A 16,765-nucleotide genomic window follows, 5' to 3' on the forward strand; every position below is an offset into this window, starting at 1 on the left:
TTATTTTAGAGTCTGATGAATGTGGAAACTGTAACAATGCAGATCAGTTTTCCAGCATTTTGTAAGCAACTTGAAACCTGCATACATTATAATGTTTTTGAACCAACACCAACACATACAATGTTTTACATTTTATGACAAGTTAAACTTTGATGTGAAAAGTGGAAAATTTAGAGGGAGCACACTTGTCTGAAGTGGAACTGTCAAAATGGCATGTCTTTGGATAGTTTAACTGGTCATTAATATTCTTTTCCGTCATCTGTTACCATGAAAGAGCCTAGGTTTAATAAAATATAGAAAGTCTGAGTCTGCATGGACTGCAAAAGACATTCATTCAAAAGTAAAATAAAGATTGTTCATTTTTTAATATTTTCTAACATTTTGGCTTTTTACTTACTTAACTGAAATGGCCACATATTCAGCCAAAATCATTCATGCTCACTGATAGTAAATAGCCTTGGAATTTAGCAAAATGCAGATATGTAGGGTGAGTAAATTCCAAAATTAAAATACTGTATATATATTTAAAAATTTCTTTACATTGTTTGTGAATTATTTATATTGAAAATAAAAGCTCCCACAAGCATTTATAACAGGACATTTTTTCTCTAAAGCAATTTATTTAAGACAAAGAAAATACCTTTGGTGGAATGTTCTTCTTTGTTAGATAAAATTTATTTTTAATTGTTATTTTCTTTTCAGCACCTGCTCCTTCAAGCATCCTGTCAAGTTTAAACTGTACATACATTGGAAAAAATTGGGACTTGTTTGTTCAGTTTGCCTCATCAGAAACCAATGTACTGTAAATAGACCAAAAAATAACAGCAGCAGCTAACAGTGGAAAATATATAGTTCAGGTGGGTAGCTGCGTCAGCATGCGTAGGCTGCAAAGGAACAAGTAATAGGTTTATTCCATGCTGAAAAAAAGAAGAAAGAGAACACAACGTTTCGGCCGTGGAGCCTTCTTCAGGTGTGAGAGAGACAGGGCAGTAGGCAAAGGTAAAGTAGCTGGAGAACAAAGGTTGGGAGGGAGGAGGAGTGAGAGGCGGGAGCAGGGGACAGAAAGAGAGGCCAATCAAGAGGTGTGAAGTCAGAATGGGTGCAGAGAGGTGTGAAATGAAACTTCCAATGAATGGAGAAAATTTAAAAGAACAGTAATCTGTCGTTAAGGGAAGGGAGAATGTGTGATCCTAACTGCAGAATAATTTTAGTTTCGGTGGTCTTTCTGATGTATGAGTTCGGAAAACCGTCTTTGAGAACACAGACGGAGAGATTAGTGTGGTCGTGGCCGTCAGAGGTGAAATGAGAAACAATGGGCTTGGAGAGATCTTTAATCTTCACAGCCCTGACGTGTTCTCTGAAGCGGTCTCCGAGTCTCCTTCCTGTTTCACCAATGTAGATGGCTGGGCATTTACTGCAAGAGATACAGTAAATAAGGTTGCTGGAGGTACAAGATGCTGTCTGGGTGATCCGGAATTGTCCTGAGGGGCCTTGAATGAGTGTGGTGGTGGCTGTGTACTTGCAGGTGATACAGCGAGCTCTGTTGCAAGGGAAAGTGCCTGGTGTGGATGGTTGTTGAGGGCGGTCAAGGGAGCTGTGAACAAGGAGGTTACGCAGATTAGGTGGTCGGCGATATGAGATGATAGGGCGATCAGAAAAGAGGGCCCCAATGGAGGGATCATCCTGTAGGATGGAAAAATTCTGGTTAATGGTCCTGGGGATAGGAAGTGTGTTAGGGTGGTAAGGAAGCACCAAGGGAATGCGGTTGTTACGGCGGGAGTTCCTGATCGGGTTGATGGTCCGGGGGGTGTTTTTGGCTCGGGCAAGGGCCCTGTCAATCACACTGCTGGGATATCCTCTGTTGATAAAAAATGAGTACATTTCGAGGGCTTGGTTCTCGAAGTCGATGTCGTCGCTGCATAGTCTTCGTAACCTAAGGAACTGTGAAAAAGGAAGAGAGTTTTTAGTGTGGTTGGGGTGAAATGAGCTGTACAGGAGGTAGCTGTGTGAATCCGTGGGTTTGTAATAAACTGAAGTGGAAAGTCGGGGGTAGTTGATAGACAAGTGGATGTCTAGAAACGGAAGAGTGGTGGAAGATATGTGAACTGTATATTTGAGGGACGGGTGGAAGTTGGTGAAATGGTGCAGGAAGAACTCGAGCTGATCGTTGGAGCATGTGGCGGCACCGACGCAATCATCAATATATCGTTTGTAGAGGTCAGGGACATAGCCAGTGTAGGAGGCGAAGAAGCGTTCTTCTACCCAGCCGACAAAAATGTTGGCATAGCTGGGTCCCATTCTGGTGCCCATGGCAACTCCACTGACCTGTTGGTAAAAAAGATTATTGAAAGAGAATGCGTTCAGTGTGAGGACCAATTCTGCAAGGCGTACCAGGGTGTGGGTGGGTGGATCAAGCACTGTGCGTTTGTCCAGCGTGTGCTTGAGTGCTGTAAGGCCGTCATTATGGGGAATGACGGTGTACAGAGATGTGATGTCCATGGTAAAAATGTGGCATTCGGTACCCTGAAATTGGAAATCATTGAAAAGTTGGAGCGCGTGGTTGGTGTCTTTGATGTATGAGGGAAGATCTTCAACCAGCGGTCTCATGAGGCTGTCGAGAAAGGCTGAGATGTAAGTAGTTGGACAGTTACATGCTGATACGATGGGGCGTCCAGGGGTGTCCGGTTTGTGGATTTTGGGGAGGAGGTAAAATTGAGATACCTGTGGATGTTCCATGATGAGCCGGTTCGCCTCCTGGGGGAGCTCGTTACTGCTGATAAGAAGGGAAATGGTGGATACCACTTCCTTTTGGTAGTCAGTGGTAGGGTCCTGTTGGAGAGGGAGGTAGGCAGAAGTGTCAGTTAGTTGTCTAGAGGCTTCAAAGATATATAGATCCTTACGCCACACCACAACAGCACCTCCTTTGTCCGCTGGTTTGATGACGATATCATCCCTGTTGCGGAGAGACTGGAGCGCCTGATTTTCTCCTTGGGTGAGGTTAGACCTATGTTTACTGGGTATAGAGAGTGTCTTGGGAGCTTGATTAGTGCATTGGTTAATGAAATAATCAACTGGTGGAAAACGGCCAGAGGAGGGAGTCCAACAGCTCTGTTTGGGATTAATGTTGTTAATGACATCAATAACCGGGTTGTTATCAGCTGCCTGTGAAGAGGAATTGTCGGCAAAATGTGCTCTGAGACGGATCCTGCGGTAAAAGCGGTTAAGGTCGACATTGGTCTGGGGGATGTCCAGCTTCCTGGGAACTGGTACAAAACTGAGCCCTTTGCTGAGGAGGGATCGCTCGTCCTGTGAAAGGGAAAGGTCAGAAGGTATGGTGACAACAAGGTTAGGGTTGGTGAGGGTGTCCGGGGTGTTGATGGTTTTCTTCTGTAGAAGATGACTGAGTTTTTTGTCCTTCTCTGTAGTGAGAAACTGGTAGAGTTTAGAGTTGAGAGATCTAATGAGGTTAGTTATGAAGGGAAGATGGTGTGGAGCTGTCAGCCGTAGAAATTCCTTAGCCTCTTTGATGTTGTTGTCAGAAAGGATAATCTGTTTTTTGAGGGAGAAAATGGTAGAGAGCATTAGTTTCCTAGAAAATTGTTTTAGAAGTCTCTGAGTGTTACTCTGGGTGTTATCAGAGTCAAAAGAAAAGGTATTAAATTTAAGGCGAAATCCTTTAGGGATGATATTGTGTCGACGACATCTGTAAAGGAATAGAAGGTGGTTAGAAAGCCTGGTCTTGGAACAGATAGCTGTGAAGAGACGGAATGCTGGTTTAGTGAGAGAAGCGGGCAAGTGGCCCAGGGAGGAAGAGAAGGTATGACGAAGAGATCTAGAAAAAGATTTGGAGGAAGGCATAGTGGGTCGCAGCAGCTGTAGGCGGTAGTAGTTCAGGTGGGTAGCTGCGTCAGCATGCGTAGGCTGCAAAGGAACAAGTAATAGGTTTATTCCATGCTGAAAAAAAGAAGAAAGAGAACACAACGTTTCGGCCGTGGAGCCTTCTTCAGGTGTGAGAGAGACAGGGCAGTAGGCAAAGGTAAAGTAGCTGGAGAACAAAGGTTGGGAGGGAGGAGGAGTGAGAGGCGGGAGCAGGGGACAGAAAGAGAGGCCAATCAAGAGGTGTGAAGTCAGAATGGGTGCAGAGAGGTGTGAAATGAAACTTCCAATGAATGGAGAAAATTTAAAAGAACAGTAATCTGTCGTTAAGGGAAGGGAGAATGTGTGATCCTAACTGCAGAATAATTTTAGTTTCGGTGGTCTTTCTGATGTATGAGTTCGGAAAACCGTCTTTGAGAACACAGACGGAGAGATTAGTGTGGTCGTGGCCGTCAGAGGTGAAATGAGAAACAATGGGCTTGGAGAGATCTTTAATCTTCACAGCCCTGACGTGTTCTCTGAAGCGGTCTCCGAGTCTCCTTCCTGTTTCACCAATGTAGATGGCTGGGCATTTACTGCAAGAGATACAGTAAATAAGGTTGCTGGAGGTACAAGATGCTGTCTGGGTGATCCGGAATTGTCCTGAGGGGCCTTGAATGAGTGTGGTGGTGGCTGTGTACTTGCAGGTGATACAGCGAGCTCTGTTGCAAGGGAAAGTGCCTGGTGTGGATGGTTGTTGAGGGCGGTCAAGGGAGCTGTGAACAAGGAGGTTACGCAGATTAGGTGGTCGGCGATATGAGATGATAGGGCGATCAGAAAAGAGGGCCCCAATGGAGGGATCATCCTGTAGGATGGAAAAATTCTGGTTAATGGTCCTGGGGATAGGAAGTGTGTTAGGGTGGTAAGGAAGCACCAAGGGAATGCGGTTGTTACGGCGGGAGTTCCTGATCGGGTTGATGGTCCGGGGGGTGTTTTTGGCTCGGGCAAGGGCCCTGTCAATCACACTGCTGGGATATCCTCTGTTGATAAAAAATGAGTACATTTCGAGGGCTTGGTTCTCGAAGTCGATGTCGTCGCTGCATAGTCTTCGTAACCTAAGGAACTGTGAAAAAGGAAGAGAGTTTTTAGTGTGGTTGGGGTGAAATGAGCTGTACAGGAGGTAGCTGTGTGAATCCGTGGGTTTGTAATAAACTGAAGTGGAAAGTCGGGGGTAGTTGATAGACAAGTGGATGTCTAGAAACGGAAGAGTGGTGGAAGATATGTGAACTGTATATTTGAGGGACGGGTGGAAGTTGGTGAAATGGTGCAGGAAGAACTCGAGCTGATCGTTGGAGCATGTGGCGGCACCGACGCAATCATCAATATATCGTTTGTAGAGGTCAGGGACATAGCCAGTGTAGGAGGCGAAGAAGCGTTCTTCTACCCAGCCGACAAAAATGTTGGCATAGCTGGGTCCCATTCTGGTGCCCATGGCAACTCCACTGACCTGTTGGTAAAAAAGATTATTGAAAGAGAATGCGTTCAGTGTGAGGACCAATTCTGCAAGGCGTACCAGGGTGTGGGTGGGTGGATCAAGCACTGTGCGTTTGTCCAGCGTGTGCTTGAGTGCTGTAAGGCCGTCATTATGGGGAATGACGGTGTACAGAGATGTGATGTCCATGGTAAAAATGTGGCATTCGGTACCCTGAAATTGGAAATCATTGAAAAGTTGGAGCGCGTGGTTGGTGTCTTTGATGTATGAGGGAAGATCTTCAACCAGCGGTCTCATGAGGCTGTCGAGAAAGGCTGAGATGTAAGTAGTTGGACAGTTACATGCTGATACGATGGGGCGTCCAGGGGTGTCCGGTTTGTGGATTTTGGGGAGGAGGTAAAATTGAGATACCTGTGGATGTTCCATGATGAGCCGGTTCGCCTCCTGGGGGAGCTCGTTACTGCTGATAAGAAGGGAAATGGTGGATACCACTTCCTTTTGGTAGTCAGTGGTAGGGTCCTGTTGGAGAGGGAGGTAGGCAGAAGTGTCAGTTAGTTGTCTAGAGGCTTCAAAGATATATAGATCCTTACGCCACACCACAACAGCACCTCCTTTGTCCGCTGGTTTGATGACGATATCATCCCTGTTGCGGAGAGACTGGAGCGCCTGATTTTCTCCTTGGGTGAGGTTAGACCTATGTTTACTGGGTATAGAGAGTGTCTTGGGAGCTTGATTAGTGCATTGGTTAATGAAATAATCAACTGGTGGAAAACGGCCAGAGGAGGGAGTCCAACAGCTCTGTTTGGGATTAATGTTGTTAATGACATCAATAACCGGGTTGTTATCAGCTGCCTGTGGAAAATATATATATATATTAAGAGAGCATGTTTCCATGTAGAAACAGGGTTTAGTTCAATTAAAATCTAATTGTTGAGTGTATTTGGGCATGTTAATTACACTAGCAGAACAAATATTTACTTCCTAGTTATTGTATGTTATAGTTTTGTTCCCAATTTGCCCTTCAATATCTACAAACACTAAGTCATGGCAGTTAACTGCACTATAATATTCTAAATTTAACAGTAGCAGTAGGTACTTTTTTTTCCCTGAAACTATTCTGCTGTTGTTATAATATACTGATGTTACAGAAGTACTCTACTAATGTTACAGAAGGACATGTTTATACAGTATCTGTATGAAACAGCAGTGGGCATTTTACCCAGGTAAAAAGCCAGAGGACTGTGCTGTACTCTGTAATTCAATTATGTGCTTGTGTTACACTACAGACATGCTTAGGTTTAAGTGTATAAAGACATTGAGGTGAGGGTGTAGAAGGCACTATGACTATCTTACGTGGAAATGGATGCAGATTTAAACTGACATAAAAATAAAAGCAATACTTAATGCCAATGCTATGCTTTTAAGATAAATGACTTACTCATTTGGATTCCCTATTTATAATCAAATTCAAATTCAAAATTAATTGGATTAATTCAGGAAATCATTTATATGATGGGATTGGATTTTTTTTCATTCATTTTGGAATCAGTCCACAAAACATTTGAGCAAATAGATACACCAGCTACACCAATATACAGTGCCTTGGAAAAGTATTCACCCCCCTTGGACTTTTTCACATTTTATTCTGTTACAGCATGGAACCATCATGTACTTAACTGAGACGTTTTGCCACTCATCAACACAATGTACTCTATAATGTCAGAAAAAAAACAACCCAGACATTTTACTAAATCAATTAAAAAATTAAAAACAGAAAATAATTAAATGCATAAGTATTCACCTCTGCAGAGTTAATACTCGGTGGCACCACCTTTGGGAGCAATTACAGCTGTGAGTCTCTTTTGATAAGTCTCTATCAGCATTGCACATCTTGAGACTGGAATGTTTGCCTATTCTTTTTGGTAAAATTGCTCAAGCTCCATCAAGTTGGATGGGGACCGTTTGTGAACAGCAATTTTTAAGTAATTCCACAGATGGCTTTGACTGGGCCACTCCAGGACATTAAGCTTTTTAGTTTTAAGCCACTCCAGCTCCACTCTGGCTCTTCTTGCCCAGACACTCAGTTTTGAAAGATGGACAGTTCTGGGCAGATTCACAGTTGTTCCATATTTTATCACCTTTTTAATGATGGACTTCACTGTGCTTTGAGGTATATTCATTGCCTTGGAAATTGTCTTACTGTATATCCTTGCCCTGACTGGTATTTTTCAAGAACCTTGTCTTGGATCTGCTTGGAATGTTCCTTGGTCTTTATGGTGTAGTGTTTCCTTGGAAATGCACTAAGTGGGGAAACTCCCAGACACAGGTGTATTTATTCTGAAATCATGTGAAACACCTCAACTGCACACAGGTGGACTCCAGTCAGGTAATTCTGTGACTTGGAGAAGAGAGTTGGTTGCTTCAGAGGTAATTTAGGTGTGTCAAAGCAAGGGGGGGAGGGGTACTTATGCATTCATTTATTTTCTGTTTTTTACTTTTCATTTATTTTAGTAAAATGTCTAAATTTATTTTCACTTTTACATTATAGAGTACTTTGTGATGATGAGTGGTAACAATTCTCAAATACATGGTTCCATGCTGTAACACAATAAAATGAGAAAAGTAGGGGGGTGAATACTTTTGTAAGGCATTGTACAGTACATCCTGAGCTTCTCTGAAGACAAAAAGATGCATTGTTAAATACATTTGGTTGCATTTACAAAACAAAAATACATAATTATTCATTCACTGTCTGTTCATTTCAGAACATTTATCTTTCTGTCAGCTGCGAGAATTTGATCTTCATCAAGATGAGCACTAGTATGATATTACATATGCATGACAAACACATTGGGAGTATGTATTTTACAGGCATTATGAAGACTTTGTATTTCCGTAATACAATGTACTCCATTAGAGTACAATTATTTAATAGAAAAATAAAGGATTTTAATTACAACTGTAATGTAGCAATTTGAAACATTAAATATTCTTTAATTGAAAATTAGTAGCTAAAATTAAAAGTACATAAATCAGCTTCACCAAGTAAACTAATGGAAACAGGTTTGCAATTTTCTACCTAATAATATTTTTTTATGTTTAGATTTATGTATACTTTAATGTTCTGAATTCCATTTTTGAACACTATGCATTTGTTACAATCTGCATCTTTAATCTGTATCTTTAATTCATACAAAACATCATGGAAACTACAGAGCTGCTTCACCAATGTTCACATTACTGATTAAGTGAAAAAAAGGATAGGAATTCATTTAATAAAACACAATCATAATATAGACAGAAAAAGTGCAGACTCCTTGTCATTCTTGTGTAATTGTGAGATTACATTAGGTTCAGATCAGTACTGAATCTCCATTCTCGTCTAAACCAACTGCCCTCTCACAGTAATATTAAAAAATGTTTTAATTTTATTTAAATTATTAAAATAAAATGTACAGAATTACAAAACATCAGAAAGTTTCTGCCAGCACTACAATTGTTTAAAGATTTATCCTGAAACACTCCTTTCATTTATTTTATGAATACATAAGGTACTGCACAAGCACATAAGCATAAGAAGTGAAATCATTAAAAAATGAAAAAAGCAGATTTACTGTAGTTGCATGTGCAAAAGTACAGCCTGCTTTTGTCTTTTTATTCAGAAGATCTGTTTGTGCCATTATTTTTTTGCTTTTAAAGTTTGGTTTTGCTCTCAAATACTCATTTAATGAATTAATTACAAAGACATTCTTTAAAGTCTCAGGTGAAGTTACACAACGCTTTTAACATCTTTTAATAGATATACCGTTACTGTGATTTCTTAGTATAATACTTTATATGAGTTCTGCAGATTATATGAAGGTATAAAAGAATTCCGTGGGAGTGGGATTCAGTGAACCTCATTTTGGGTCACTGTCCCAGCTTTTAGCAGCTCCTTGATGTAGTCATCAGTGTAGCCAAGGTTGTGCTTCAAAATCTCTACAGTGTGCTGTCCAGTCAGAGGAGGCGGCTTTGGATTAGTAGTCTTAAAATCACTGAACCGTACAGCAGGGCCTGTTCAGGGAGAAGAAAAGAAAGAACGATAACATTAACTTACGGTATTATGAAACCTGATATACTGTAGTATTTATTTTAGGAACAGCGCCACGGCATTATTAAGATAGTAATAACATCTCTATAAACACCACCTCAAGACCTGGAGCAATATGTATATTAAGAATCTGACAGATAATCTGTTCTGAAAATTTAGACATAAATAAGAAGAACTATCATTTTACAGTCAGAAAGAACTGGATGAACTTTAGCAGATCAGAGATCAGACAGTTTTTGGCCTATTAACAAATGAAGTCTTGATTTCATGATTTTCTTAAGTCTCGTAACTCCCATCACACCTGAGTTCTAGCAATATGTTTGTTATTTTTATGCTGAAATATGACAGATATTTCTGCTTATCCCAGTGCCAGCAACACATGCCAAGAAACTCTTCAATTTCCTTTGTGTCAGAATAGTCAGTTTATATAGTATATTCTGTTTGAGCTCTGTGAATTTCACATAAAAGGTGCAGTTTATTCACCTAGAGCATGTACTTATATACAGTATTCCCTATATATCAACATTTCATGGTACAGTATTTATATTTGATATATTATGACATTTAATTCACTGATCATTTTTCCTACACTACTCCCAATAGTCTGAAAGAGCTTATCATTATTCAAACTCAGCAACAGCTTGGTACAGGACAAAAAGGTAATAAAGGTCACATCACGTTTGCTGCACAAGTAATCCTCAAAAGTATAAGAAAGTTAAATTAGATACACTGAGATAGTGTGTTCATATTTTAAATATTCCATTCCAGCATCATTTTTATGTGTTGAATTAATACATGAAAATGGTTCGAGGTACACATTTATATTACTGTAACTCATAACTATGTTTTTGCCATTTTTCTGATTTTTACTCTTAGTGCAATTCAACCTAAAGGCAGTAGGAAAATATAGTACTATAAGTGAAGGCTGAGAGATTCTCTACCTTTCTGTATGGCTCCAACTATTGCCTGAGGCCTAAAAGATCAGCTGTACTTCATTGATTTGTAATCACTGGACAATTTTAAAAGAAATATGTGATTTATTACCTTATGTAAGGATTAGATTATGTAAGAGTATGTGAAATTTGCCAACAACAGAGACTGAATACTTAACAATAGAATGTATTTTTCCCTTCAACTGTTTTTTGTTGTAACTAATTACTGCCATATTTTACACGTCTGTTTCCACTATATAACGTACATTTGGCAAAACTGGAAAAGAAAATGTTCCAGTCAGAAAAAAGCCACAAGGGGAAGAAGCACAATTGAAGTGGAAGATCATTTCCCATCATTTTCTATCATTTTGATTTAGGCATTAACTAAAGCCAAATTGCACTACACGTAAATGGAAGAATTGTGTTATTTTTTATCCTAAAGCAGTCAGAGTTCTCTTGATCATTTAGCCCTTACTGACCCTGTCATTTATCTTATCTGTGTCTTTTCTTTCTGTGCACAGTGTCTTACTCATTCTTTGTTGTTATTTCTCTTCTAATGAGGTTCATATTGGCCATTCTAAGACTTTTTTCAGAAATACTCGCCCAGGCTACGGAAGTGAGGTAGATGTTTATTCTTTTGGAAACTTAAAGTATGCGCATACATTTCACCTGATGCGTTGGCAAAAATCTTTCACCTTTGCATTAGGTTTTCCAAAAAACTTATTAAAAGGATAAACAGTCCCTCCAGTTCCCCCCCACAGTTCATAGACATACAGGTAGGCTAAATCTTCTGGGAAAACTGGCCCTTGTGAGGGTGTGTTTGTGTCTCATTTGTCACATCATTTTAGATGAATAGGCTTCACAACCTTAATTGTGAGAAAGCAATGAGTGGGTGTTAACATCATCTTAAAGAAAAGGAGCAAACCTATACATTATAAAAAAAAACAACTAAAGAAATCCTGATTTTGTTTTACATTACAGTATTTAATTTCATTGTAGTTGAAACTAGAAAATACAGCACTCATAATGTCCCCTGGGTTGCAGTGTGATTGTTTTTCTAAAAGTACAGTAAATTCCAACTTTCAGTTAGTTGGAATAGATTACAGTGGTGTATAAATTTCTTTGGATTCTGTTATATACAGTGGTATAGACTAAACTGTACTTATGGAATAATCTATGAATGTAGGCATTGTAAATAAATTCAGAAACAAAACACCAATAAACATTATAAGGAAACATATACAGTACACATTATATATAATAAAATTAAGAAATATGACTCTCTCAGTGATAACTGCATATTGCAAAATCCATATTCAGATAATCAATATTATTAAACAAAATCCCATTGGTTGCTGGACAAAAAAATTGTAATTGTGATTGAATTATAAGCTTCTTGCACTTATTATGAGGTTCTAAGATGTTATACTAAACATAGTAATTTTTAATGTAAGCTACTACATGATTGCCATGATTGTCCTTGCCATTAGACATAGTTTGAGCTCCACAGTACCCAGCAGACCGTTCATGGAACAGGATATAATAATAATGAAATACTGTGGTTGGACTTAAACTCATCAATTGGAATGCACTCAGTTATCTGTATTATTGAATATGGCACATTGTTTCATTTCTCCCACTATTACACCCCTTATATAGGTGATTGAATATCTGATCTATGCATCTATGTATTAAGATTTGAAATGCATTTTTTTCTGAATAACTGTACACTTAATACACTGTGTTAATTTGTTCTATGAATTTAATAACTTGCTTCTTATTACTAGCAACAATCACCTTTGTCACAAAATTGACCAGAAACACTTCAATACCAAAAATTCTTTCTAACACGTATTCTGTCTCATACCTTATTAAGGATAGAATAATATATACCTTAACTGACAGTTCTTGCATTACACTAATTGCATTATTTATCAATAAATATGAGTTCAACATTTATACAGAGAATAACACCATTTCATTGTAAAATGGTAACCATTTCACAATGTGCACTTTCTTGCAGATATTAATGCAGTCAACAATCAAATAAAAAAATGAGACATGAAAGGAAAGCCAAAAATAAAGCTTCCAAGTTTTTTAGCCTTGTTAAAACGTTAATACTTCTGCCATACCTCTTTGAAATTTCATCTCATCAGGCCTTCAGAAGCTACACAAGGTTGGGCCTGGTAACTTCTTGAAAGATATCTAATGAAAATCAGATGTTACAGGAAGTGGTCTTGGCAAATCAGTAGGAGTTACCCTTCCTTCTGGACTAAACAATACAAAACCTACTCCCTGGCATGACTAGAAGGGGGACTAATACAAAAATAAAAATCCCGGCACCAGTCACATTTTGAGCAGCTCATGCGCTACAGTAGCTGGTGAGTGATGAGTCTGTTGTGTGCTACTTTCAGTTCCACCCCCTGATGCGTTCATGTGTGTCTGAAGCATTTGGCAGATGATGTTCTTTGTCATGGTAGAAAGTTAGTTTTTGCTCTCTTCAGTGTTGCAATTATTATGGCAATTATTAAAAAGGTCATTTGTTTACAAACCATGAATCATGCTGTGAAGAAAATCTCAAATACATTCTAACCACGAGACCCAAAAGTATTATTTTGAACAGGTAAGCATTCATTGTACAATACTAATGGAAAAAAGAAACCCAACATTTTCTAGAATGAGAATACTATAGTTGTCAGTTTGTTTAAAGCCGTCTGACCAGCAATACAGCTTCTGCAGTACGGTACTGCAACTTGCCAATCACACGAAAGCTCGTTAGGTGCAATGCCTGATCAGGTCACCTTTAAAAAGGCCTTAATTCAAAACTTAGGTCACTGCAAGAAAAAGGCCACACTTAGTTTTCTGTGTGTTCCATAATGCCTCGAATGTCACCAGAAGCAAAGGAGAGGGCCATTGTCATGTCATGTTATATGTCATGCGTTGCCAGACACTATGGAGTAAGCTGCTCCACTTTGTCCTAACCGCAGAGAAGGTTTCAGAAGACTGGCAGGACAGATGACTGTCCAAGATCCGGTCGCCCTAAAGTGACTTCACCAAAGCAGGACCGACACATCAGACTGCTCCATCTGAGAGACCGTTTCAGATCTGCCACCCGTACTGCTGCTGAAACTGCCAGCAGACACAATGCCCGCATCAGTGACAGGACAGTGTGGCTCCATGCTGCTGGCCTGAGACCAAGGCGACCTGTCAGAGGCCCTCAGCTCACACCTCCTAGATGTCACAACTGACTGGCTTGGGCCAGACAGAGGCCGCGATGCAGTGGCATCAGGTCCTCTTTAAAGATGAATCACTCTTCAGCCTGTTTCACTCAGAAGGGAGGGCCAGAGTGTGGAGGAGGAGGTGTTGCATTTCTTTTTTCCATCAGTATATATACAGTACAATTTAGAAAAGACTATGCAGAGGGTGTGTAAATGCAAAGAATTAGTTTCAACTTTCTTTATATCAGAATGTTCTAGATGAATGAAATGCCTTTAAGGTAACTTGTTGCTTTTTAACTTTATTCAGTTTACTCACTGCAAAGTCGTACAGTTTATTCCACATGTTTCTTGCTAAAGAATTGATTTCCCTATATTACCAATTTATTAATTTATTAGCAGTCAATTAATCTTGATAATCTATTAATTCTGATGTTTTGTTATTTTTTGTTTTGTGAATTTACTAGTCCATTTAAACAAATTTTAATGGTTTCCCTTAACATGGCAAAAGATATCCATGGGATGAGTTTGTTTCTAGAAAACGATTTATCAATCTAGGAATAACCTGGATAACTGCTTTCATTTCAGAGTCAAAGGTAAGTGAGACATCAAGGATGGCAATTGGAACCATATTTGTTAATTAAATAAACTTAATTTAATGCACCAGGTGCAGATGTGTGCCAGAGATTAGAAACACTATATGTGTTAAGAAATGAGTGAATAGTCACTGTTTTTGAAGTACAGCAGGTACCGGATTGGACAAAGAAGCTGTCAAACCAAATGTTATGTGCAGTAAATACCTCACCCAAAAAGAATTGGTGTGTCTTTAGGTAAAACATTGAAAAATGCTTATCTATAGGCTAACAATGTTCAAACCATAACCTTAAAGATAATATATAACACTGTATATCCTGACCATTATGGTGCCTAGAAGACAATATAATAGGCATTGGAATCTGCAGTCCACTGTGCAGTAGAACTACAGTGCCAGAAAACTTGTTATAGAATTTGAAAAACAACATCCCCAATCCCAATCTCCTGTATGCAAATGCCAACTGTGTTCGATAATGTATTTTTTGGACAAAAGCAATATTGAGCTTGATCTGATGACAACATGACACTGTCTTTCCAAGGGTGATCGAGTTCCTAGACGTTTACCTAAAATACTGAGAGCAAATGCTGTATCTATTATGTGTCCAACAATTCTTCAAGATAACTCACATATATTTATACATGTGCACACATCAAAGTATAGACAAAAAGAGTGGTTTGAGGATGACAACATATATTACATAACTGTCAAAACAGTATAATGTAATTATACAATTTAAAGTAATAATGGAATTGTTGAATATTGAGAGAACAAAACTATCAATGTTTCAAACTGTGTAAAAGGCAACAATTACCAAGAATGTCCAACAATTTCACTCAAAATTAATCATGGTGTGTACACACATGCATACATACAGATATGTATACAAATACGTTCTGTATAGAAAATGTTAGGCAAGTTCAGGGAGGGTGTCCATTATGACCCCAGGATATGGTCCTATTGTCCTTTTCCCATTTGAAGTCTGTGGTTCCAAGAGTCAAAAAAGAATGAAAAACTATATTTCCCAGCTGGCTAAAGCTTATTAAGGCCAATGGGATTTTTGCCCTGAGTTAACTGAACACAGGTGCTGTCAAAGACAGCCTGCAATCTCTTTTTCATAGAGACCGAATTGTTAAGACTGAGGCTGATTTGATGATTACGTAAGGAAGGATTCTTGAAAGCAGTCTTTAAGGTTTACAATTAAACAAATTATTCAGTGGAAAAACTGTTTTTTTGTGTGTAAAAATTGATCATTGGCTTAAGTCAGTCAACTCTCCAAATAGACGGGAAAAGTATAAAGCGAACTCCGGTAAAAGTAACAGGCTTTCCATTATGTGTAAGTGCTAACTTCTGGGGCTGTTTTAAAATACATAAAGTCCTGATATTAAGAAAAATCAGCATTTACTTAACTTTAATATCAACAGTACAAGTATCCAGTCTCTTCTGTACCTTAGATGTCACAATTTATACGCACATGGATACACTGACAAATAATATCCGTACAGTATATACCATATATATATACTCTGACATACAGTACATTCTCATTCATAGAGTGTCTTTTATTCTATTGTTCTATTGCCTCAAATTACAAGAATAAACATGCCATCTAATCTAACAGGTCCAAACCTGAAGGGAGCCAAGACTGTCACATAAAATGTATTTTAAAAGGCTCTCCACTACATCAGATCCAGGACTGAGTGCCAGTAGTCATCATCTTCTATGCTTGCCATTTCCATGAGTGTACAATGTACAACTGATGAACAAAAGAAAACAAACCTACTATTAAAACAGGTAATGACTATTTTTGAAGTCACAAGACAACTTAACATCAAAAGTACCCTTTTTTGCAACAGTTTACTGCCTACAGCAGTTTTGCCTTTACTGTACTGTATATTTAGCCATATTTCTGTTTTGTACATAGGACAGCTTGACAGCTTTTGTTTCTTTGTCATTTTCATTCTGAGTTACACAAATTCTCTGTTTATTCCCAGAGACTATTGTAAAGTGGAATAGAAATGCAAAGTTGTAAAATAAAATAGTGGCACAAAGAAGGGATTAACTCCTTTTCTTAGGCCCAGTTACAGTATGTCCTTTCTTTGATTCTTGGATAAATAAGCTATTAATAACCAATTATGCAAGATGGATCATTTTAACATTTCTTCTGTTCTTCTACTCTACTGGGCATACGATAGCTCTGCAGCCTGACACTTCCTGGGTCCTGGTTTCAATTCTGATCTAGAGGTGACTTATCTGTGAAGGTACATCTTCTACCAGTGTTCATGTGTGGTTTTTTGCTGGTTGCTCTTTTGGCTGGGATGATTGATCTTTGAAAACTGTCCATGTTGGGAGGTGAAAAATGCTCTACCTTCTGTGCTGTGCTTCCAGGATATGTCCTACCATGGCAGTAGTTACCCATGCCAGGAATAAGTTGAATAAGAATCCATATGAATAGCCATTCAAAAAGATTACTGTAATTAGCGAAAGAACAACCGCCCTCTTGAGTAATGAAAAATGTCTGAATGCTTTTGACAATGAGTGAAGGCGGCCTCATCTGTGAGGCAAATTGCCCAAAGAAAGAAATCTTCT

At 38.9% G+C, this 16,765-nt stretch overlaps 1 protein-coding gene across 2 annotated transcripts in view; it reads right to left on the reverse strand.

Annotated features, from left to right (window-relative positions):
* Positions 1–6,207: 6,207 nt before the first annotated feature.
* The window catches only part of sugct (succinyl-CoA:glutarate-CoA transferase), a 202,023-nt gene continuing 191,465 nt past the window's right edge, over positions 6,208–16,765 (reverse strand). For both annotated transcript variants that reach the window (XM_015354585.2, XM_006634415.3), the window contains one exon: positions 6,208–9,400. In XM_015354585.2, coding sequence (XP_015210071.2) covers positions 9,237–9,400 — 164 coding nt within the window. In that variant the 3' untranslated portion in view covers positions 6,208–9,236. The remainder of the gene's footprint in view (positions 9,401–16,765) is intronic.

The sequence above is a fragment of the Lepisosteus oculatus genome, chromosome 6, assembly GCF_040954835.1.
Source record: "Lepisosteus oculatus isolate fLepOcu1 chromosome 6, fLepOcu1.hap2, whole genome shotgun sequence".
Classification (NCBI taxonomy): domain Eukaryota; kingdom Metazoa; phylum Chordata; class Actinopteri; order Semionotiformes; family Lepisosteidae; genus Lepisosteus; species Lepisosteus oculatus.